At 47.9% G+C, this 23,913-nt stretch overlaps 2 protein-coding genes across 2 annotated transcripts in view; one reads left to right on the plus strand and one right to left on the minus strand.

Annotated features, from left to right (window-relative positions):
* CCNJL (cyclin J like) overlaps positions 1 to 6,828 on the plus strand; it is a 49,632-nt gene extending 42,804 nt beyond the window's left edge. The window contains exons 4-6 of the mRNA XM_011356715.2: positions 1,078 to 1,380; positions 2,930 to 3,089; positions 4,711 to 6,828. Of these exons, the coding sequence (XP_011355017.1) occupies positions 1,078 to 1,380; positions 2,930 to 3,089; positions 4,711 to 5,134 (887 nt within the window). The 3' untranslated portion in view covers positions 5,135 to 6,828. The remainder of the gene's footprint in view (positions 1 to 1,077; positions 1,381 to 2,929; positions 3,090 to 4,710) is intronic.
* Positions 6,829 to 13,247: 6,419 nt separating this feature from the next.
* Positions 13,248 to 23,320, minus strand: FABP6 (fatty acid binding protein 6). Its single transcript, XM_023528597.1, has 6 exons — positions 23,275 to 23,320; positions 22,438 to 22,444; positions 17,465 to 17,544; positions 15,883 to 16,043; positions 14,553 to 14,642; positions 13,248 to 13,301 (listed from the first exon to the last, which is right to left on the minus strand). Exons 3-6 carry the CDS (start codon positions 17,529 to 17,531, stop codon positions 13,248 to 13,250), a joined length of 372 nt encoding a protein of 123 aa, XP_023384365.1. The 5' UTR covers positions 17,532 to 17,544; positions 22,438 to 22,444; positions 23,275 to 23,320.
* Positions 23,321 to 23,913: the final 593 nt, after the last annotated feature.

The raw sequence follows: 23,913 nt of genomic DNA on the forward strand, positions 1-23,913 counted from the left end.
GACTTTGAAGGTGGAGAGCAAGGCGAGGTGGGCACAGTGAGGAGGGGATGGGGAAGGGTGCCCAGGCTGAGGGGCTGTGTAGACGAGGCTTGTAGGCAAGGAGAGAACAGCGTCTTCAGAGAATAGCAGTGATGGAGGCCCTGGCCAGGTCTGTGTGGTTTCTTCAGAGTGAGGCAGGTTAAAGCTGGGAGGTCCCCAGCAGCCCCACCTGCAGAGCCCCCCACAGTGGAGGCTGCCACTTCCCACCCACAGCCCCTGCACCTTGGCCCTCAGCAAGCCCGACCCCACCTGTCGCTGGCTGCATCTCTGTCCTGAGGATGACCACCAGATATTGATGAGTCAGTGCCTTGATTCCCTTGACCAGGGCTCGTATTCTACATGGTTTCTCAGAATTCCGCATAGGAATGAGCTCCGGTTGTCCACAGAGGTGACATACATGATGGCATACCTTTTTTTCTCTGTCTTCCCTTTTCCTGTCTTCTCCCACCTACCAGTCTTTCCCAGGCTCACCTCTCAAGCAAGCTGTCTCTGAGAGAACCCAAACTAACAACCCATCGAGGGAGTTTAAACTCAATACTGAGGACCGTGGGAAGCCGTGGAAGGGCTTTTCCACATCTGGAGGGACAGGGTCAGATTTGCAGGGTCCTTCTGACTATGGCCTGACTCTGACCAGTCCGAGGTTGAACTAGTGAGGACCAGATAGAGGACTCACCTTGTTTCCCAGGTCCTGACTACCGTTGAGCACCTTCTTGTTGCACATGCTGATCTGAACTGTTGGTGTGCATTTTCTCATTGTATCTGACAAAAGTCTTCTGAAGTGTAGGTTCTGTTTTATAAATGAGAGAACTGAGGCGCAGGGAAGGTGAGATGCCTGTGCATGATCACACAGCTGAAGCGATGGCTTGGGGATTTGAGCCCAGGTTTGACAGATCGGTGTATGTGCTCTTATTCCCTCAGCAGTGGCGCCTTTTGGCTTTCTGTCCTCCCTGCCATCGCTGTCCAGGTGCTTTAAGGTGGGCCTTTACTTCCTAGATGCAGGAGAGTGCTGTCTTCCAGTAACCTCTGCTTCCCCCGCAGGTAAGTTTGAGGATAGGGAAGACCGTGTACCCAAGTTGGAGCAGATAAACAGTACGAGGATCCTGAGCAGCCAGAACTTCGCCCTCACCAAGAAGGAGCTGCTGAGCACAGAGCTGCTGCTGCTGGAGGCCTTCAGCTGGAACCTCTGCCTGCCCACGCCCGCCCACTTCCTGGACTACTACCTCTTGGCCTCCGTCAGCCAGAAGGACCACCACTGCCACAGCTGGCCCACCACCTGCCCCCGCAAGACCAAAGAGTGCCTCAAGGAGTATGCCCACTACTTCCTAGAGGTCACCTTGCAAGGTAGGGGCCGATGCCAGGACCTATCACCCCTTCCCCGACCACGAGTCGTGTCCATCCAGGGAGTCCTTACTGACTGGGGCCGGTCTCCCCAGATCTCCCACTTTGCAGGGAATAAGCAAAGATGGGGCAAGGATTTGCCTAATGTGTTACCAGTCACGTGTAAAAGAGAAATAGCAGCTTGTGTACAGGCACCTGGTCCCCTTCACACTAGCAGGTCACTTGGTCGTTTTTCTTAGGGTGACCTGCAATATTGCAGATGGTCTAAATAGGACAAATTTGCAGGTAGGTCAGTCTGAAAGAGCTGTCATCATATAGGTGATACAGATCTGGAGCTGTCATCATACAGATGGGGAGGGGCAGGGGATCATGCTTATGTCTGCTTTAGCCATAAAGTTACCGTTTGGAAGCTCGTATTTGAATCACATTCTTCCCAATATCCTAAAATCTAGATATTAGGCAAAATACTGGGCAAGAAATATAGTTGATACAACCACCCGATAACCTACCACAGACCAAAATACTCATGAGTAGCAATATCAGTTGTCATGTCAAGTATTAATCGAGCTCTTACTATCTACCAGTTACCTTATTTTAGTGTTTTGCATACATTATCTCATTTGAACCTACTATTCTCATTTTACAGATTAGTTTCCTCAGTTGATTCTCAAGAGGTGAAGTAACTTACCCAGGGTCATTTTTGAACCTGGGGAGTCTGACTCTGACTCTGTCTGTAGCCATGATACTACCCTGGCTGATTTCATGTTTTTAACAGGCAAATCTGAAAATCAACGAAAATGAGAAATAAGTTAAGACAGCTTGATAATGCCCTGATAACCAAGTGTCATTCATGAAAATTGTGGAAATTTCAACAGTTTGCCTTTGCACATAAATAGTACCAGCTTTGCCATGTTCTCAGACATCTTAGGTAGGACATTGAGATTTCTCAGATCATTTTACAACGTATACGTATACCAAAACGTCACGTTGTAAGCCTTACATAGGTACAATTTTTATTCGTTGATTATACTTCAATAAAGCTGAGGGAGGAAGTTCCTTAGTAAACTGTAAGTTAAGTGCCAATTTTAGTTTTGAATATCAAACTCTTGCAGCCACTCATTCAACAGATTTTTATTGAGTGCCTACTGTGGTCCAGGATTCCTTACTATTTATAAGTAGCCTTTAGCCATACCGCACAACAGAAGCCTTTAAAATGGTACGCCATTCACTCCTAATGACCAAAGAAAGGACAGATGTTTTGGGTTCTGTTTGTAGCCCATTGGCAAGCCTCTTGCAGCCCCCAGAAACCATGGACGATATTTTGATAATCACTGCTCTAGGCTGACATCCCAGACCGAGAGCCAAGGTTCTTAAGATTTAAGAACGGAACTTCACACAGTTTCTACATTTTCCTGTGTGTGTGTGTGTGTGTGTGTGTGTGTGTGTGTCAGCAGTGAACAGCTGAGCACCTGTTTGTCTACTAATTCTCTAGGGGGCACAGGAAGGTGGGGCGCCATCATGATGCTGACTCCTTCTGCGATTTCTCTTTCAGATCATATTTTTTACAAATTCCAGCCTTCTGTGGTTGCTGCAGCCTGCGTTGGGGCCTCTAGGATTTGCCTTCAACTTTCTCCCTACTGGACCAGAGACCTGCAGAGGATCTCGAACTACTCCCTGGAACATCTCAGCACATGCATCGAAATCCTGCTGGTGTAAGTTCCTCTCCGATCCTTCTGTGTTTCTGAAATATTGAGGTTTCAGTTGCTCTTGAGGCCCAATTCAGGTGATTTCCTGAAATCTAATCCTTATGGTAGGTTTCCCAGATAGTGTCTTGTGTAATGTGGGCCATGGTGACTCCTGATAGAATTAGGGTGTGGAGAGTTGGTCCTTCCTATTTTGCGTAGCTTTGGGTTTGCGATTTTCAGGTCAAGGAGTGAGGGAGAAGAGGGGCTGCGTGCACATCCTTCTGAGTGTCTGGGCTCTTTGATCTGAGTCCCGGTGCATCGGTCAGTCTTATGGATGATCACATTGAGAGGATCTCATTATAAGCTGCTTTTCTCAGATGTGACCACAAAGCTGGCCTCTTAGCCAGCTAAGCCCAGAGTGGCTTAACATAGGAGACCACAGCCACCTTGCAAGCATCCCTGGGAATCTTGGGGAGGAAATGTTCAGTGTGTTTAAGATGCTAAAAGGTATCGTAAACCCAGCACCTTGAAACTGATATCAGAGGCAAAAGAGCTCAGTGGTGGCCGCAGGGAGGAGGGCAGAGAGGACAGAAAGCTCTTACCTGACTGTGCCCAGTAGCTCTTTCACCTGACGTAGTTGATAGCAGCTCCTGGATGCTGGCTCCACTGGCCACAGGGCCAGGGCCCTGAAGAGTTACCGCTCAGGCTCCTGATGTGGGAAGCTTCCACACTATCTGCCCTTGTCTCATTTGTCTGAAACGTTCATCCTGCTCCCTGGGCCTTGTTTTAAAACCTGTGCCTTTTAGAAAGCACCCAAAGCCAGAGAATGCAGTCTGGTCTGAGTGCTGACAGGTGCCCCCGAATTCTCGGCCACCAGTTCTGCCTCTTAATGGCTGTCGCTCTGGGGTAGCCCCCTTCTTGGACCCACTGTAGCCTCCACTGGCTCCTGTCTTACATAAGCCTCTAATGGAGTCATTTTCTCAAAAAGTTTATAGGGAGTTTTGGTGGGTTTTTTTTTTTTTTGGTTGGTTTTTTTGTTTGTTTGTTTTGTTTGTTTTGTTTGTTTTTGATATGTAAGAAACCTATTCCATCTCCCACTTTACAGATGGAGATACTTAGGCCCTGAGTCAACTTGCTTGGGATCCGCTAGCTCAGGAGTGACCCAGCCTGGAGGTAGAGCTACCAGAGGTGCCGTGAGGGCAGAGGTGGTGCTCATTCAAACACCAGGAGCTCTGCCCTCGCAGGCGAGCAGTGAGCCAGGTTGGGGACGCAGCGATGAGCAAGAGCAGACAGGGTCTTCTCTTTTGGAGCTCACTTTGGCACGGAAGGCCAGGTAGTAACCTGGAAGTTATCCCGTGGGGTGTCGACTGCGAGATGAGGCAACTCAGGGGCTTCGGGGAGTGCTAGGCTGGTCTCGAGGGGTAAGAAGAAGTGTTTATAGGACTCAGATCTAAGCTGAGATCGAGGCCTGAGGTTGGTCTGAAGACAACTGAGACAGGGCTGGAGGCAGCGAGCCCGGGCTGAGCAAGGCCAGCAGTGACAGCACTCAGATCTCAGATCCCCCTTAGCAGGGCAGGGAGAGGTGCTCCTAGGTGTCTGGTGTTGTGGCCTTTGCCCTCTAAGTCTCACCTAGGCCCTTCCCTTTCAGAGCCTATGACAATGTCCTCAAGGACGCCGTCGCAGTCAAGAGCCAGGCCTTGGCGATGGTGCCCGGCACGTCCCCAGCCCCCACCCAAGTGCTGTTCCAGCCACCTGCCTACCCGACCCTCAGCCAGCCGACCCCGATGGCCCTGGCGCCGTTCCAGACCCCTGTGCAGGACCTGTGTCTGGCCTATCGGGACTCGCTGCAGACCCACCGCTCGGGGAGCCTGCTGTCAGAGGGCACTGGCTCATCCCTCCACGCCCCGTACCCCACCCTCCAGACCCTGGACGTGTGTCCCGTGCCCCTCCCCGCATCCCTCAGCATGCAGATGGCCATCGCAGCCGAGCCCAGGCACTGCCTCTCCACCACCTACAGAAGCAGCTACTTCAGCGGGAGCCACACATTTCCCACAAGCTGTTTCGACAGATAGGGTCCCGTTGGGCCACGCAGCAGGGAGGCCTTGGAGAGCCAGACCAAGGAAGAGGACACTGACAAGGGGAGCTCAGCAGAGTGAGGCGACCGGGAAACTGTCTCCACAGAGCCTCGTTGCCCGTAAACGGAGAGGGTTTGTGCCTCTTTTAAAGAAAACTGACCCAGAACAAAACAGTCGATGAGATACCTCACCCAAGAGCTTTCCTCAGGAAGACGTCTGCCGCGTGTTTCTGGGGTGCAGGCAGGATGGCTTGGTGCCATCTCCCGGAGCAGGGGCCCAGCGGCTTGAGAAAGACCTGGTAAGAGGCCAGGAGACTGGGAGCCGGAGCCGACGCGAGTCCGTGAGCACGTCCGGTGCTGCGCATCAGAGACTCCCGTGTTCTTCGCCGATGGCAGCTACACCGCTCGAAGAAGGGGCAGCCTGCCGTGTTCTCAGGACCCTGGTCGATGCTGGGTCCCTGGCCCCGCGCAGAGGGGCCTGGGTGTGTGTGTGGTGCCTGAGCGTCTGCCTTCCCGGGCCTGCCGGGCGGCTGTCTTGCCTTCGCCGTCGAACCCGAAACCTTATTCGCCCTTTTAGATATTTCACGTGCTGCTGCTTCCCGAAGTGACCTAGCTTCCTGGTCAGTAAGAAGTCTTGTTTACGTACTGTATCAGGGATTTCGTGATACTTGAAAATTCCTTAGGAGAAAAAAAAAAAAAAGTGCTGATTGCCACGCTGCCTGTCCCACCGTGGGCTATAGGTGTCACCCTGCTTGTGCCTGACCCCTGGGTAATGACAGAGCTCCCCTTTCCAAAATGTACAGTTGGGGAGAACCACTTTCCAGGCTCTCGGTTCCAGAAGATTCCACGTCTCAGACACTGTGTTCACCTGTAGAACTTCAGTAACCACCTAGAGATAAAAGGTTGTTGAAAGGTAGACAGAGATTTGAAACCAGCATCCCTGCCTGCCTCTACTACCTGCCTCTAGTGTGTGAGGTTAAGCCCGGCCTCGGCGTTGAGTTTGGCTAATAGCAAAGGATAATAAGGAGGAGTGTGTGCCGAATGCCAGCTGGACTTGGGGAGTGGGGGTTGTGTATGACACCACCACTGAGAAGCAAGCAATCGTTTGGATCCAAAGCCAGTATTTAGTGGGTGTCTGCAGCGAGGGGGCGCTCAGGAAGATTCTGGTGACCATGTGCAATATGTTTGTATTTTGACTCTTGGCTTGTGCTCAGCATGCTTTTTTTGTTTTTTCTTTCTGGTTGGTTGGTTTGGGGCTGGGGGACACATTCACCCAACAGAACTGGGAGGTGCAAAGAACCACGCAAGCTTTGTTTGTTTGTTTGTTTGTTTGAAGAAGAACCCATGTTGGTTTTCTTGACTCACTTGCCCGTCCAGGGGACTTGGCAGGGGGGCTGCCAGGGAGCCGACGCTGTGCTGCTGAGTCGGACCCGAAGGTGATTTTCTGAGCGGAGGAAATCTCCGCGTGGACGTGGAGGAAGAAGAGAGTGGGCGGGGAGGTGGCGCCGCCAACTCCGTCACACTCGCGTGGGAAGCCGCACGTTCGTTCGTTTTCCTCTTTTTCCTCCGCCAGCCTCCTTCTATTTATGTGCGACTGGTTTGGATTCTAAGTTATCATGTCTGTGTATTCTGCAGCTGGGGGCTTGTGAGGGGCCCCCAGAAAAATCGTCCGGAAATAAACACGTCACCTGCTCCAGGTCTCCCGCATCTCTTCCTAGTGTCCTCCTCTCAGTCAGCGCCCCCGCCTTCCACGTCAGTGCTTGCGGGCGCCCCTGCTCGTGCTGAGAGGTCGTGGGGAATGGGAGACACAGCGAAGCTGGCTCCTGTGGAGCAGGGTCTGGCCCTCTGGGTTAGATAGAGCTGGGCCTCCCTGGGGACACGGGCAGCAGGAGTGAGGACAGCTTGACATCCTGGCTTTACCACTGAATCAGTTCTCTAGAGAATCAGAATCCATTACACACATGGCAAGAGAGGTTTATTTTAAGGAATTGGTTCAGCATCGCAGATGCCTGGCTTGGGGCCAGGGTCAAGGTGGTACTCCCTCATGTCTTCCTGATTCGACGTCCATCCCTCCAAAGCCGTCTTGTCTCACTTCTGAATTCCCTTCTCTCCTAATCCTCTGTTTCAGTGATTCTCGGCAGGGCTCATTTTTGTTCCCCAGGAGACATGTGGCAATGTCTGGAGATATTTTTGGTTGTCATAATTGGAGGGGAGGGGCCTGACTGGCATTTAGCACGTACAGGCCAAGGAGACTGCTCAGCACCCTACAATGCACAGGACACACAGCCCCCACAGTACAGAATTATCTAGCCCCAAATGACGACAATACCGAAGTTTAGAAACCTCAGCTCACCTGTCACCTCCCCAAGACGTCTCCTTAATGCCCATAGTCACTCTGTCACTCCTGCTTTTGTCTTCTTCAGAGCTGTTAAAAGCTTCTGAAATGATCTTGTTAATTTGTTTACTTGGTTTGACGGTTGTGCCCTAAGCTACCTACCCCCCGTGGAGTATACAGAATATCATCTGGTGAGGGTAGCGCTAATCATAGGAGGTGGCATTTGTTGAGCATTTACTGTGTTTAAAGCACCATGCCGGGAACTTGGCTGACATTTCCTATAATCATCCTCATAACCCGACGACAAGGTAGGAACTATTATTAGCTGTATTTTACAGATCAGAAAACGATGAGGCACGGACAGGTTATATGCCAAAAGACAGCAGTGGTGAAGGAAGGAGCCACACTTCAAACCCAGGCAGTCTGGAGCTGTCCTGCTGCCCAGTGGTGCCTGTATCAAGGCTTTTGAATCAGTGATAGACTTCATAGCCGTCCGCTCACCTGGTCGGAAGACATGACAGAATAATGGATATGGGTTCATAGGAGAGTTGCCTGAAGTTCATGCGCAGAGGGGCAGGCATTCTCTCCCAGAGTGTGCTCCCCAGCAGACAGAGACGCAGAACCATAGCTTCTTGCACATCTGCCATGGGCTAATGTGATTTATGACTCCATCTGTCTGCCCCCAAAAGACTCCATTCTGGGAGGGGTTCCCCGAGCCCCATCTGTGAAGGTGTTGATCTGGGACTGGTTTGGGGCTCCCCTGGAGCATCCCCTGGGAGGGACCCCACCTCTGGGCTGGCTCTGGCAGTCCCTGGTACCCAGGGCCTGGAAAAGAATCTTAACCAGCCCTCGTTCCCTCATTCTCTGTTCCACAGGGAAGACCTTTGTGACTTGAATTTCAGCAGAAAGGCCATAGCATTTGACAGGAATCTCAAGTCCAAATGCCCACCAGGACCAGGCAGGTAACATAGTGAATCCAAGTGGGTGATCGAGACAGTGAGAGGTGGTAGGGACTGTGTCGAAGCCAGTGTCCCTTTAGAGGACATGGCTTCTACCCAGCTCTGGCCAATAATACCTTTCACGGATATAAGCTAAGCAAGCTCCGTGTTGCTGAACCATCAGATTCCCAGAAAAACTGGAAGTCTACACTTTCTAGGAAATCTAATTTTTCATTTAATTTAAAAATATTTAAAAACTTTTAACAACATAGAAGACCAACAAAACACTTGTAGGTTAGAATTGTTCTTGGGATGGAGCTTGTAGTTTCTAGTATACAGGCCTGCAAAGTGCAAGGTCTGAGTTTTTCTGCTCTTAGCTAGATGACCTTGAGAAAAGCCACCTCTCCACTCTGAACCTCTGTCTCCTCGTTTGTAAGTCAGGAAGGCTGTCCGCTTTCACTTCAGGTGTGTGGTAAGAAAGCATGGAATATATAGTGTCATTATTCAGAATTCTTGAGGAATATTATAAATAAGCACATTCCTCTCTTTGGGGGCTCAGATGAGCCGCTGAGCTTCACCTCCCTCCAGCCCAGCTCTAGTTTTAAAGGAAGACCTCGAGTGGTCAGGCTTTTGCTGGGCCAGCTCTGACCAGTGCTTCAGGCCCCTGCTCTTGCCAGACACAACAGGCAGGGTACACGGGAAGTCAGGCCTGCTACTGCTCCCTGGCCCTGTGGCCCTGGACAGGTCATTTCTCTTTTCTAGATCTCAATTTTTTTATCTGTAAAATAGGAGGGCTGAGACTGGAATAGCCTCCAAGGTCATGCCTGGCTGGGGAGCACTTCGCAGTGACAGCTCCCTGGTCTTTGTACCTAAAGAGCTCCGTTTGGCAAGACGGGGGTGGGGCCTGGGCTGTCCTTGTAGCAGGCCCCCAGGAGAAGCACATGCACAGCCAGCTCTGCAGTTCTCCCTGCTCTGAGTGCTCTGACCCCGTGTGAGCCCATTCTCACCAGCAGAACCAACCAAGAAGGGCCCTTAGTAGCTGTTGAGTGAGCACTTACTATGCTCTGGGCCCCGTAGTTGACACTTTCCTCCTCCTCTCTCATTCCCCCTATTCTCGCTTCGCCCTCATATCACCGCCATGAGCTAGAGTTGTTATCACCATTTTCCAGATGAGGACACTAAGGTTCAGAGAGGCCCAAAGTCTCACCATGGGCGAGTGGTGGGAGTGGGTTTCACACTTAGATATGCCTCACTGAGGACCTTGTGGCCGCCAATGCCTTGTCGCTCCTAGATGAAACATAACACGCCTGCACCAAGGCCCGGTCACTGCCTTTGCCCCACCCTGTCCAACATACACTCACGCTCTGGTGTCCATGGGGCGACAGATGGGTGGTGGAGTGCCACCTAGTGGCGGGTTTAAAAATGCTTCGAGAAGCTCCCGGGTCACTAGATGAGCTTGGCAGGATAGGGAAGCAGTTGCCCTGGCAGGTGGAAGAGATGGCTCCCAAGGGTCAGGGTGAAGGTCATGAAGAGCCTCTGTAAAGGGCACCTGAACTGAGTGGAGTGTCACTTCAGCATCTCGAACAGCACAGCAAAATGATGAAGCTCCTCTTAACTTTCTGGAAGCCACTATTTTTTTTTTTACCCTTTATCCTTGCAACTCCTCTGTGGACAAAATAAGACTGAGCAATCCAGCAGCTTGCCCACATGCCTCACAAGTCAGAGAGGCACTCCTAACCCTTTCATCACACTGGCTTGAGAATGATGGTGGTGACAATCAGTGGAGGTGGTGGTTCTGGTGGCAGTGGCTGCTATTTAGTGAGTTTGTGGTCCGACAGCTGTATTAGGTAAGTGCGGTTATCCCCATTTACAGGTAAGGAAACTGAGGCTCACAGGAATGGATGAACTTACCCCAAGGTGACACAGCCTCTGGGTGATAGAAGAGGGATTCTAACCCTGGCAAAGCTACTCCGGAGTCGAAGCTCTTAACCACCGTTCCTTCTGCTGGCTGAGGAAGCCTCTCTGCCAACATGTCAGCCAAGTGGACACTTTACTCCAGCTCACCTTACTCCGTTGACCCTCATAAGCTGCACTGAGAAACTATAGCCTCCATCAGCCCGTGGTGCCCAACTGCACATCACTCTCGGAGACTCACTCTCTGTTGCCTGACTTTAGATGAATTTCTTTCCGTCTCTGAGCCTTGGTTGCCATATCTGTGAAATTCAGAGTTTAAACTAGGTGAGCTGTGAGGTGCTACTATTCTGTGAGTCTCGGACTCTATAACAACACTGGCTTAAGAATGTCTCAATATTTTGAATTTGTTCTTGAATCAGTTTGTTTCCAAAGTAAAAACAAACCCTCTTCTTCTTTTCTTCTCCTTCTCTCTCTTCTTCTCCTCTCTCAATTTTCAGTCCAATTATGGTTAACTGTTATTTAGAGACTTATTATCCAAGTTCATTATAAGTAATTATTCAGTCTGGAGGGGAAACAGCAACACTGCTAGTTTAATTTAATGCTTACCTAGTTCTCTTAATTAGCAATAAGTCTTGGCATAATGATGGAATTCATGGGGTCCTGGCTTGGTGAGTGAATGGGTGGGTTTGGGGGAGGTCGAGTGCTGTTCTTAGAAAGACAAGTTTCAGAGCAGAATGTGGAAGGAGGCAAGAAGTGAACAGCCAATGGGCTATGCTGTGCCCTCCGTCCAGGCTGAGGCTGGCCCCCAAGAGTGAAAGGTTATAGATTACACCGGCTACAAAGACCTTAGTCATGTAGTACTCGTTAAACACCTGCCATGTGCCAGCCCCAGTGCACGGCATTCGGCAAACGTTATGCCCCATGCATGGGACCTGCATATTCACGGTAATTTAGATAATTCAACCCTTATAGTTAGTACAGTAGTTCCTTATCCGCAGTTTTGGTTACCCATGGTCAACTGCAGTCTGAAAATAGTAAATGGAAAATTCAAAAATAAACCATCGTATAAGTTTAAATCGCAGGCCTTTCCGAGGAGCCCGGTGAAATCTCGCGCGTCCCCCGGGCTCTCGCCCTGGACGTGAATCAGCCCTTTGCCCGGCGTCACCACGCTGCCTACACTCCCCGTTAGCGTAGCCGTTAGCAGCTTTCATAGTGATCAGGTTTTCTGTCACGATCCCCTAGTACTTGTGTTCAAATAACCTTTATTTTACTTAATGGTGACCCAAAAGCACAAGAGCAGTGGTGCTGGCAATTGATGCCAGAAGTGCTTGCTACATGTTGCCGTAGCCTGACGCTACATCACAGCCTGTGTCATTCACCTCATCTCGGCTCGTCACATCGGCACCGTGTCATCTCACGTCATCACAGCAAGGGTGAGCACAATCCACAGTGAGAGATTTTGAGAGAGAGACCATGTTCATATAACTTTTATTACAGTATATTATTATAATCGTTCTACTTTATTATTAGTTTTTGTTAATCTCACTGCGCCTAATTTATAAATTAAACTTTATCATAGTTAGGTATATATAGGGTTCAGTACTATCCATGGTTTCAGGCATCCCCTGGGGGTCTTGGAATGTATTCTCCATGAGTAAGGGGAAACTACTGTACATTCTTCTCTGTTCAGTAACTTTACAGTAATTTTAATGAGTCAAGGAGAAAGTTTCCCATTTGATGCTACTGTATCTTTAAATCTCTCTGACTCTTTTCACAAAGGGAGGTCTCAGCCCCTGGGCTTTGGGCAGGCAACAGAATCCAACATGAAGTCAACATCTTTCAGTTTCAACTTTTTTAGCAGTTTTATTTATGGCAAATGATACTGGCTTTTCGTATTTAGAAGTGATGTAAAGTTTTCGTTGCAATATAAATATGTGAATTGTCATACAGAAAAAAAAAAAATGGCAGAAGGCAAGGTGGCACCCAGATGTGGCAACACTCCCAGGAAAGAAGAGAATAAAAAAAAAAAGGCCCGTTCCTTGCTCTGGGTTGCGGATTATTTTGTCTGGGCCAGTAGGCCTTCCTTTCCTGTCCCCAAACCCTGGGCAGACACAGCAATCAGGCAGGGATGTCTGCGAAGTCCAGATGCTACCCCAGAATCCTTCCTGAGTCGGCTCCAGGCACCTACCAGGGATCAGAGTGAGCCTCTGACCACCTTTCCCAGCCCACCACAGCCTTCTGAAGTTTCTCCCAAGCTTCTAGTCCAAACTTTGACATCCTAGTCCCTTCCTGTCACTCCCATTGCCCCTTTGCCATCTCATAGACTATCATTTCTTCTCAGCCCCTCATTGGTCCTCCTGGCCCCCCTTCGTACCAGTAGGGAAACGGAGGCCCAAGGGAAGACTCCACAGAGCCAGGGCCACACCTTCCCGGCTAAGCCACGAGTGTGTCCATCTTGTGTCTGCTCGGCCTTGGAGCCCTTTGCCTTTTCTGGGAGTGCCATTCCTAGCCCCTACACACACCAGGAAGGTAGGGGTCAGGTACACACATAGACTCCAGTGAAGTCATTTGTCTCTTTAAAGGATTGTCCCCACCCACAGAGTGGTAGCGTCTGGGGGAGTAGGGGTGAGGGGTCTATAGAAGTGTGCCCACCGAGCTTCTTGAGCCCTGCCTCTGGCTTTTCCCAGGGGCTCCAGAGTATTCAGTCCACATTCAAGTCTCCCTCTGCTGTGACACAGAACCCACAGGGATCCCACGGCCAAGGTTTGGCTTACATAACCATCCTCAGGGGTTTCCACCCTCACCCAGCCAGACACTGCCCCACAACACCAGAAAACAAAGTTAGAGGTTCTAGAGTGAGCAAAATGTCTGTTCATGGCCAGCTTTGTTGGCTTGTTAGCCTCCTTGGAGCCCTGCCTGCTTACTCAGGCCGGCCTCTTGCTCACGTGCTCATAGGTCACGCCACTGATGGTGGAAATCTGAAAGAAACAGCCAGAACAGAGAGAGGCAGTACAGGGACCCCAAGCTGACCATGGGGCACAGCTGAAGGAAGAATAGCGTCCAGTTCCAGCCCTGAGTAGAAATGAGTCAGTTGCACCATTTCTGTGGGCCTCAGTTTCCCAGTTGTTACATGAGTCACTGTGGCAAAAGTGCTAAACAGATCACAGGTGATGTGACCTGTCCATTTCTGTTCACCAGGCCGGGTACCTTCATTGCATTATGGCACCGAATCCTCCTGACAACACTCTGAGGTTCTCCCCATCGTACAGATGAGAAAATTGAAGTTTAGAGAAGTCAAGGAACCCCTCTGAGGTCAAGAGGCCTCATTCACCCTCTGCACCATTTAGCATTTATGGGGCACCTGTGCTGGGTTATAGGCAGGCGTGGCCCTACCCTTGGGAAGCATAAGGTTTTGTGGAAGAGGCAAGCGAGGGGATGCTGTTCAGTGAAGGCCCCCTGTGTGCAGTGGTTTGGCTCGAGGCCATCGAGACATGCTGCCATGGGATGTGCCCAGGTCATCAGTTGAGCCTAATACCCTGCAGAGGAAAACAATAGGCTTTTTCTTTTAACTCCATGTCCATTTGTTTTCTCCTGGGCAAAATTTGGGAGCAGGGCCTCTCAGGGCAGCACCTCAACCTGTTTACAGAGCGCTGAATGTGGGAAGGGTCAATCCCCAGATGTGTGTGTTGGCCCTACCAGCATTTTAAAAAATGTTTAATTAATTGCCAACATTTAATAGCCTGGAGATTTCACATAGAAGTGCACATTTCTAGTTTCTCTTAAAGAATCAGACACTCTGGCAGGAAGGGCCTGAAGTCCCTTGTGGAAGTGGAGCAGAGTGGCGGACTTCCCCTGCGTCGACACTGGGAAGGGTGCCCTGGGCTTCCAGACTTGGGCCGCTGAGGTCAGTGAGTGTGGGCGCCAGAGTCAGACTGCCTCGCATCATTGCATTGTGCCACTGAACCCCAGTTCTGTCATAAAAGCTATGTGCCCTCCAGCACTTAGCCTCCCTGTGCCTCAGTCTCTTCACCTGTTAAATGCAGAGAAAAATCCCCACCTAACAGGGTTATTGTGAAGATCAAATGAAACAGTGTGTACCCAGCACTCAGCACAGGGCCTGGCCTGGGGAAGTGCTTATAAAGCCAGCTGCCGGGAGGCTTTCCTCTCAGGGGCCATGGCTGGAGGCAAAAGAGCGCCCCAGTCCTCCCAGGATTCAGCAGGAAGCTCACCTCCACCAGCTCGTCACCCACGATCTCCGAGGTCTGGCGATAGTTGGAGAAGTCAACCTCCTCCTTCCCACCCTCCATCTGCACCGTAGCCTGGAGGAGAAGCATAACACTGAGGCTGAGCTGGCAAAGGCCCCCAAACGCAGGCCAGCCCCTCAGGGATGAAGGGCCTGCCCGCTGTCCCAGCAATCCCCCGAGACGAATTAATTTGCTTCATAGCTATACGATTACACAGACCCAAAGATATAGATCACCTGCACAGGTCACTCAGCCTCACTGTGCCTCAGTTTTTTTCTTCCTTAGTTGGGGTTAGTAACCGTACCTACTTCATAGAGTTATTGTGAGGATTAAGTGATTTAATATGACATATGTAGATTGCTTAGAACAGTGCTAGGTATGTGGCGTGCCCTCCTTGTTAACTATGGGATTAGTTAAGATCATTATTAGGATGATGATGATATCGTCCAAGGCGTTGATTGCAGCATTGGTTTCAATTGTAAACAACCTAAGTATCTGACCTAGATTAATTCAGGTAAATAACCTGACTATCCATAAGGGAGTGTTAAATACATGATAGAATTTCCATACTATAGGCTACTGCTGCCATTAAAAGGAATAAGACGAATCAATATATGCTGACACAGAAAGATATCGTGAGAGATTGTTAAATTTTTTAAATAGCAGGATAGGAATATTATGACTACTGATTCTCCACCTTGGCAGCCTGAGGAGCAGAGTTCTCATGGTCATGGTTGGGGGATCCAGAGGGGGCCCAGAATGGGTGTAAGACCAGAGGGACCAGTCTGGGTAGGATGGGGACAAACAGCCGCTTTTCACTTTTTTGCTACGTAAGATTGCAGTTTTGAACCCAGATGAGTCTGATTCCAGGGCCTGGGCTGTTCATCTCTAGGCTACACTGGGAGGCAGCATAAAAAAAGTGATTATGCTCTCTGAAGCCCCCCGCCCCCATGTGATCAGCCAAGCTGCTTAATCCCATGGCTCAGCCCGACCCCCATCTGTAAACCGGGGTAGTAACTGTAGCGATCTCATAGGATTAACTGTGTTAACATGTGTGAAGTGTTCAGCAAGTGCCTGGCATATACTAAGTGCTCAGCAAATAATTTTTATTATCATTATAGTTTTATTATTGATGATAGCATTAAAACCCAGGAATGGTTAAATTGCCAAGTAACTTAAGCTCTTAATTCTGGAGGCTAGACTAGAGAGACACCTCAGGTTGGGAAGTGGCCCCAGGGGACATGTTTCAGACCCAGAAGTTGGCCAGAGGCCTGGGGAATGAGGGAAGAGTGGCCAGTGGCCTCTCACCTTGAACTTCTTGCCCCTCTATGGTCACCATGTCACAATCTTTGCCAATGGTGAACTTGTTGGTCATGGAGTGGCTCCCAGGGTAGTGCTGGGATGAGGTGAAGTTCTGCCCATCCTCTGTGACAATCTCGAAGTTGCAACCCTTTTCAATCATGTCACTGGGAAGCCCTGGGCCCAGGGACAAGCAGAAAGGCCACATAAGAGCTACTTATAACCTGTGGCTTTGAGAAAGAGCTTAGCTCTGCTGCAGCAGGCTAGCCTGACTCTTAAAAGCACAAACCCAGTTCTACCATGAGCCATCCAGCTTGGGAAAGTACCTCTCTAAGCCTCAGTGTTTTCATCCACAAGATAGGAATAATAAGGCCCATTTCACAGGGCTGTTGCCAGGATTAAAGTTCCTGCCATATAGTTGACACTCAATAAATCATAGCTGCTCTTTTTGATAGTAACAACATAAATATAACAGGAACTTGCCAAGCTCACGAAGTTCAAGCATGAATGGGACCTTCAGGAATGTCTTCGGAAGCTCACACTTCCCAGATTAGGAAATGAAAACCCAGAGCAGGAAAGGGGACTCCCAGCATCTCAGTGGAGGTTCCCAGCAGACGCAAGTCTAGAACCGAGGCTCGCTTCTGATTCCACACTAGACTGTTGCAGGTGAGGCCAAGTGGCTGACTTCAGGGCCACTCCCAGTAACTGACTCAGAAGGGCTCTTGCCTCCTAAAGCCCCAGGGCCTCCCAGTGTAGCCTAGAGATGAACAGCCCAGGCCCTGGAATCAGACTCATCTGGGTTTGAAACTGCAATCTTATGTTCTGGGGGCCTCTCTGCCACCAGAATGTGGGGCACTGGTCCCTTGGGGCTGTCCTCTGACTCGACAGTCTCACAGCCTCAGAATTAGAGATTCACCAAGCTTCCTGCAGGATTGTCAAGCCCATTCTCTCCCTGGTGCCTCACCACTGATGTTGCAAAGCCTGTGGTAGATGAGCAAGGGCTTTGATCTCTCTGCCCAAAGAGCCTAGCACAGTAAGAGGTCTTTGTTTGTTCAATGAGTGAACTGAGCGTCTCATCAAACCTAGTCTCTATGCTAACCCCTTAGTCACCTCTTACAAAGCAGGATGTGGTGCCAGCACCCATCTTCTCATCATAAGGTCCTGGGTTCTGATAACCTCTGCCACTGATTTACAGTGTGAGCTTGGATAAGTCACACTGAGACACCGCCATCAGGAACATTGGGTTGGCCCTTGCATATAGCAGGCGTTCAATAAATATTCGAATGAATAAACCAATCAAGTCTCTACTTCACTAATTTCTAGCTGTGTGACCTTGGACTAGTAGCTCAACTTCTCTGGGCTTCAAGTTTTCTATCAGTAAAGTGGAGATACTAATATTCCCTAAGTGTTTTAAAGTCAGAGTCTTATGGTTCTTATTAGCCTGAGAGCTTGGGACAGAGTAGTTGCTCAACAAAAGAGGGAGTTAATGAATGACTATATGGGGTCCTGTCCTGCTTTACTCCAGGAATTCGGGTTCCTGGCCCAGAGCTGGCTGTTGCAGACCAATCCAGGGAAGGTGTACTCAGGACCCCACTCACCAAGATGCTTCATGAATTCATCATAATTCTTCTCACTCTCAATCTCATACTTTCTGCTGAAGGCCATGCTGCCAGGAGACCTGGAGGCCAGGGATAAGGGAGATGAGGAAGAAGGTTCATGGAACTGAGTGATCTGGTGCCCCAGCTTATAAACCCTCCTGGATGACTGAGGCTCAGCCCCTAAGTCACCCCACTTCTCCCTCCTGCCCCTGAAGAGGAAGTGCTTGCTGTTTTATGACATGGGCAGGACCTGGAGGGGCAGAGCCCGAAGGTTATTCACCTGGGGACATGCTGGCTGCAATCCCATTGCCATTCCCAGCAAGGTCAGAGCCAGCACTACCTCAGGGTGTATGTAGGGTATCATCTGCTCTGCTCACCCCTCCCTCCATCCATGTCCTACTCTCTAGCCACGCTCATCATCCCTTATTTACTCTTTCAATCCCTCATTCATTGACCAACGTGCATCGAGCACTCCCTGCATATGGGGCCAGCACTGAGGAAACACTGAACGAGACATACACCCTTCCCAAGAGAGCTTCCTGTCTAGTCCAGAGACAAAACACACATACCTGAAGAAAACACATGCAAGCAAGATGTGTGACCTGGGACTTGGGGAAGGAGTGATGGTGTCCAGCTGGCTGGTACTTCCTTGTGTAGGAGATGGCATTCGAAACAGGCAGGTCCTGAAGGAACAATAGGATTTGGACGTTGAGACAAGCAGTAAGGTTGGAGCAGGCTGAGAACATGGACAACATACTAGGATAAGGGAACAATGTAATAAAGGTGAGAACGGCCAAGGTGAAAGGAAACAATAGTTTGGCTGCAGCAAAGAGAACTTGGTAGATACAAGAAGGGTCCAGATAATGCAGCAGAGTAAAGCAGCAGCCCACAAACCCAGCAAGCCGACTTGGAGGAGGAGGTGCCAGGGTGCATGAAGACTCTCTATGTGCCAGCCATGGTCTAGGAGCTCGATGAATTTTACTTTGTTCAAGTCTCACAGCTGAGAAGGCTGGGAGTTCAGACTCCTGACTTCCGATTCCTGTTCTGTCTTCTGACACCACTTCACGCTTGGGGACTCCATCTCCTTGGTGATGATTCCTGCCCTGCCTATCTCGTGGGACTGTCCTCTGGATCCAGCAAATTGACAATGCAAAATATGAAACACTCTACAAAGGCTCTCATCATTATTATTAAGAAAACTTTTGCAAGCCTGTCTTCTTTCCCAGAGACAGCTCTCCATGAATCCCAATCTTTTGTGCCCAAAGCAGAACTCACCACAATGGCTAACCCCCAGACCTGGGACTCAGCAGTTCAAAACTGATGAAACCAACTTTGCCACATTTTGCCAGTCTTCAATATCCAATCTTAGCATTTTTTACACCAGCTAAAGTTTATTTTTTTAAAAAACCATAAATACACATATTAACCCACCCCAACACACCCACCATCATCATCATCGATTTCTGATGCTAAATTATATTCAAATTTTGTAATTCAGAGTCACTGACAGTCCTGGCAGAGATAGTTTGGTATCTATCGTAGACTTTACAAGGCATACATACAGTTTCCAATATAAATGGGGTTATATTGTTCTGTAACCTCTTTTTTATGTAATGATACAGTTACGTGTCTATCATTACATAAAATATATCATGTCCTTCTTAATAGCTCTAGAGTATTGTATGCTTTGTAATTTATACAATTATTATTGGATCTTTAGGTTGTTTCCAATCTTTTTTCTATTACAAATAACTCTAAGATAAATATTCGTGTTCACACCTCTTGGTGCGTATGTCAGATTATTTACTAAGAAGATTATTTGCTAAGGATGATACTCGATTCCTGGAACAAAGAGTTTTTGCATATAAAATGTTTATATCTGTTACTCTACTGCCTTTATGAAAAGCTGTAGCAGTTTATACTCCCATCTAGAGAATATGAGGATTTTCCCTCCTTGATAATGATGATGAAAAAATAGTGACAATAATAGCTAACGTTTATTATTTATTATGCATTGGGCATGATGCTGAGCGTTTTACTTGGATTATCTCATTTAATATTCAAAACAACTCTATGAAGTAGGTACAATTATTGTCCCCATTTTGCCAAGGATGAAACAGAAGCTCAGAGAAGTTAAGTAACTTGCCCAAAGTCACAGAGCCCCTTTGTATATAGTTCATATTTATGACCAAAACAACTTTCAACATCATTTAAGGACATTTCCAAAATCCTCCATAACCCCATTACCCTAACACTGTAATTTTTATTTTTTTTCTATGCTCTTTTTCTCTTTTTCACTCTTCTCTCTGTCCTTCTCTCTCATCCTTGCTTTCTCACTGACTCTAATATAGCAGATATATAATAGTCAGAATCACCATGTAAATGCAATAATACATTCTACCTTTCTTTGCTCACCATTAGTTTGTAAACACAGTCCCATGTTTCTAAAACGCTGCCATTTTTATGGTTAGAAATGGCTACATAACATTTGCTGTTGGACTCTTAGGGGGATCCCGGCTCACCCCATTAAATGCCAGGCCACAGTGAGCTTCTTTACAGCAGAAGATTTTTTAAAAAGCATTTCGTTGAGCTAAAGCCCCAGGATGGGATTACAAAGTTATGGGACCTGGAACATTCTTAGAGCTCTTAACATGTTTTGCCAAGTTAGGGCTTAATTGGTTTATGCTCAGCTTGCCTGGGTGCTCGATTTTTCAAGACGCAGAGTTTAAAACATCTTTAGTACTTTTCCCCAAACTTTCTGCCCCTTCAACATCACAAATTGTGCCATCTTGAGAACTTATTTTTCTTTTTTTAACAACCCTGTATGGAGGAAAGGGCTTTTAATTTTCTGATTACAAAAGTCATAAATGTTCATAGCAGAAAATTTGGGTGGGGGGAGACAAAACACTAATAAACTGAAAGCTACTTAGGGTGTTGTTTTTCACTTGTAAAATTAATATATACTCAATGTTTAAAAAGACAAAAGCTCAAAACTAGGTAAAGGTGAAAGCCCCACTTTCCACTACCTCTCATTTTCCAAAGCCAGCTGCTGATAAATTCTGTACGTAACTTTCTAGATGTTTCCCACATGCATACAAACGTATTTGTGCTTATACTTTTTTTTCTGTTCTTTTTAACAAAGATCCTGTTTTGTTTTGCTTTTTCTCCCCAATTAGTATTATATCATAGACATTAATGGATCTTATTTCTTCATGGAAACTGAAAACTATCCCATTCATTACTAAAGGGGACTTTCCAAATGGAGAAACCCGCTAATAGAATATATTACATCACCCTAGTCTCGGCACGGGAAAACAATAGAGCATTTGCCATTTTTCTGTGAATCTTGGAGGAAAACAATTTAACAGCAGTAATTGGAATGAATGTTAATTAGATATAAGGTGACAACTGGGAAGCAATAGGGGCTTAGTACATGGGGTACAGTCTCCTAAAATCCCATGGGGTCTCTAGTCTTAGAGGAAGTGTGCAGTTTGTTGAATCCCACCTTCATGCCTTGGCCTGCCTGAAATGACTGCTCACCTTTCATCTCTCTTTCCAAATTCAAATTATTTCTCCAGCTCTTCCAAGGAGCCTTCTCTGATTACTGCAACCTATAGATTGTCCCCTATAGGAATCAGACTACTATGTACATTCTGCTTGTAATGGCTCAGGGGAAACCTGGGCTTTAGAGTCACATGTATTAGCCTCACATATTAGCTCTGAGACTTCAGACACATAACCTAGATTCATTCAACAAACGTTACTGGAGCACCTACTATGTATTAGACTCTGGAACTGTCAAGTAACTGTCCTCAGGTCTTGTGGAAGAGCCAGTATAGTAAACAGGCAATGACAACATGGTGTGACACTGGGATATTGTGGGAAAAGGGACATCATGCTGACCACCTCCTAAGGATCAGGAAAAGCTGATTTGAGAGGAATTGACAAATAAGCCAAGGCCTTAATTTAATCGTTATTAAGTGGGAATAAAAATACCTTTCTTCCAGAGTTTTAATGAGATTAAATGAGAGTATATAAATAAGGTGCTTAGCAGAGGATCTACTATTTCGTAGATGCTCAATGAGTGATAGTTATTCCTACTCACTGGCAATTTGTCCAGCCTATCTGCCTATCGTTTTGAATTACTACTTATTATAGCACTAATTTAACTCTTCACAAAGTGTGTCTTTTACCTCCCAATTAGATTGTAATCCCTTCAAGGAGAGAGGCTGCATTTCATACTTCCATATGCATATGAACCCAGGCACTGGGACACTGCTGATTCCGTTTTATTTGTTCAGATCAGTCTGGAATAGGCTGTGAGACTGTGTTCTTCAAAGTGTGGTCTTCATCATACACTGCTGAGGGTGCAGGAAGGGAGGGCTTGTAAAAAAAAAAAAAAAAAACAGAAATCCCTGGGCCCTGACCCCCAAAAGTGCTGATTCGGTAGGTCTGAATAGGATCTTGGTATCTGTATTTGACAAGTTCCCCAGGGGTTGTGATGCACAGTTATGTTGAGAAGCTCCAGGCCAGGAGACGTGAGTGAGAGCTGGCAGGATGGACCAGATGGCCTCTCCAGGCCCCCATTCAATTCCCTTTTCCATCGACTTTGTTTTGCACAGCCAGAACTGTTTTCTCCTCAGTAGCTTCTCATCCAGGTCAGTGTCAATGGCAGATGGGAGTGGTGGAAGCGTGGAAAGGACAACAATGGCACCAGAACACCTGAGTCTGCACACATAGACTTCACCGGAGTCTATGTGTGCATCTGCCCCCTCCCTCCCTTTTACCCATGCCATGCCTCTCTCTCTCTTCAGCTGTTTGTTCAGGCATTCATGGAGAGCCTTTCAAGAGGGGTAAATGAACTCAAAGTGCCTTGTATCACAGTTCAGTTTTATGGGGCCATTGACCCCATAGAGCAACCCTCCTGGAGATAAAGAAGAGCCCCAAGGTTAATCCCCCTGAGCCACCCTAACTTCCCACCTGAACTCTGACTCCTGCCTCCAATCAGTTGCTGTGATTCTGACAGTAACTAGTGAAGCGGGTGGGACATGCAGGTGCTCGAGTCCAGGATCGGAGGAGAAGCCTTGGGTATCCTCCTGCCCTCCTAGCCTGGGCAGTTTTCTGGGCCTTGCATGAAGTAAGTGATCGGTCAGTGTTATCGATGTCTTGATCAAGCTCGCCTCTTCTTTCTTCAACCAAGAATCTGAAATTCTAATTGGGGCTGATCCTAGAATGTCAAGGCTAATTGGGACCTCTGAGGGCAATTTACCGCATGATCATTCTCCTCGTTCTGTTAGAGGCTAAGAAATTCAGCTTTCTCTTGGAAAGTCCAGTCAGCAGTTTGTTTATCCACAGTTAGAAATTAGAGTTAGAAATTAGATGAGACAGGGACTCTGAGGCCAGGCTGTTTGGATTTGAATTACAGCTGTGACACTTGCTGGCTGTATGAACTTAGGCGAGTTATTTATATTCCTTTGTTTATTTTCTGAGCTGAAAAATGGGGATAATCATTGTGCCTACCTCAAAGGTCATTATGAGTATTAAACGAGTTAACTTTTGTAAATCATTTCTTTTCAGAGCCTGGCACATAGTATATAAGAATGCGTTAAGTAAATGTTGGTGGGGCAGGCCAGCTGGGCAGCTTCAACACTGCTGTGTCTGGTCACCAGCTTTGCTGTGACATTGTCTCCATCATCGCTAAGTGTCAGATGCCCCAGAGTTCAGTCTTCATTTTTGTCTTTTCTTAGTGCTCACTCCCCTAGTGATCTCATCCAGTCCATGGCTTTAAATATCATCTATAAGCTGATGACGGTCCGTTTTTTTCCTCCGTTTCAGACCTCCCCTCTGAACTGATATCCAACTGCCTGGCTAACAGTTCCACTTCATGTCTTATGCCATCTCAAGCTTAACATGTCCAAAACGCCTGTTCTTCCGCCCTCCCTAAAGCCTGCTTCTCCATCTCAGTTGATAGGGAATGCTAGGAGCCAACATCTCTTACGTATCTGCAATGTGCTAAATGCTGTATGTGAATTAACAGCCGATTCTCCTAGCCAGTCCATTATGCAGGTCCTGATATTATCCCCACGGTGTAAATGAAAAAAAAAAAAAAAAAAAAAAAGCAGGCTCAGAAAGGCCAGTTAGTTGGCAAGTGGAGGAGGCAGTTTAGCTTCAGACCCTGCACTGGTCTTCTCTAACTAAATGCAGCAGTTGGGTTTGGATGCAGCCTCAGAACCAACCGGGATCTTGGAGACCGTTATTGCTCTCAAGGTACTTAGCAAGTGCCAGACACTGTGCAAAGTGCTCAACACACGGCATCTCATTTAATCCAAGCAAGAAACTTCTAAGAGAGCTGTTATTATCTCTATTTACAGAAAAGAAAGGTTAGGTGACTCGTCCAAGGTCACACAGCTTGTCATCGATGAAGCCTGGATTTGCATTCACTTCTCCCT

Source organism: Pteropus vampyrus, unplaced genomic scaffold, assembly GCF_000151845.1.
Source record: "Pteropus vampyrus isolate Shadow unplaced genomic scaffold, Pvam_2.0 Scaffold30, whole genome shotgun sequence".
NCBI lineage: Eukaryota > Metazoa > Chordata > Mammalia > Chiroptera > Pteropodidae > Pteropus > Pteropus vampyrus.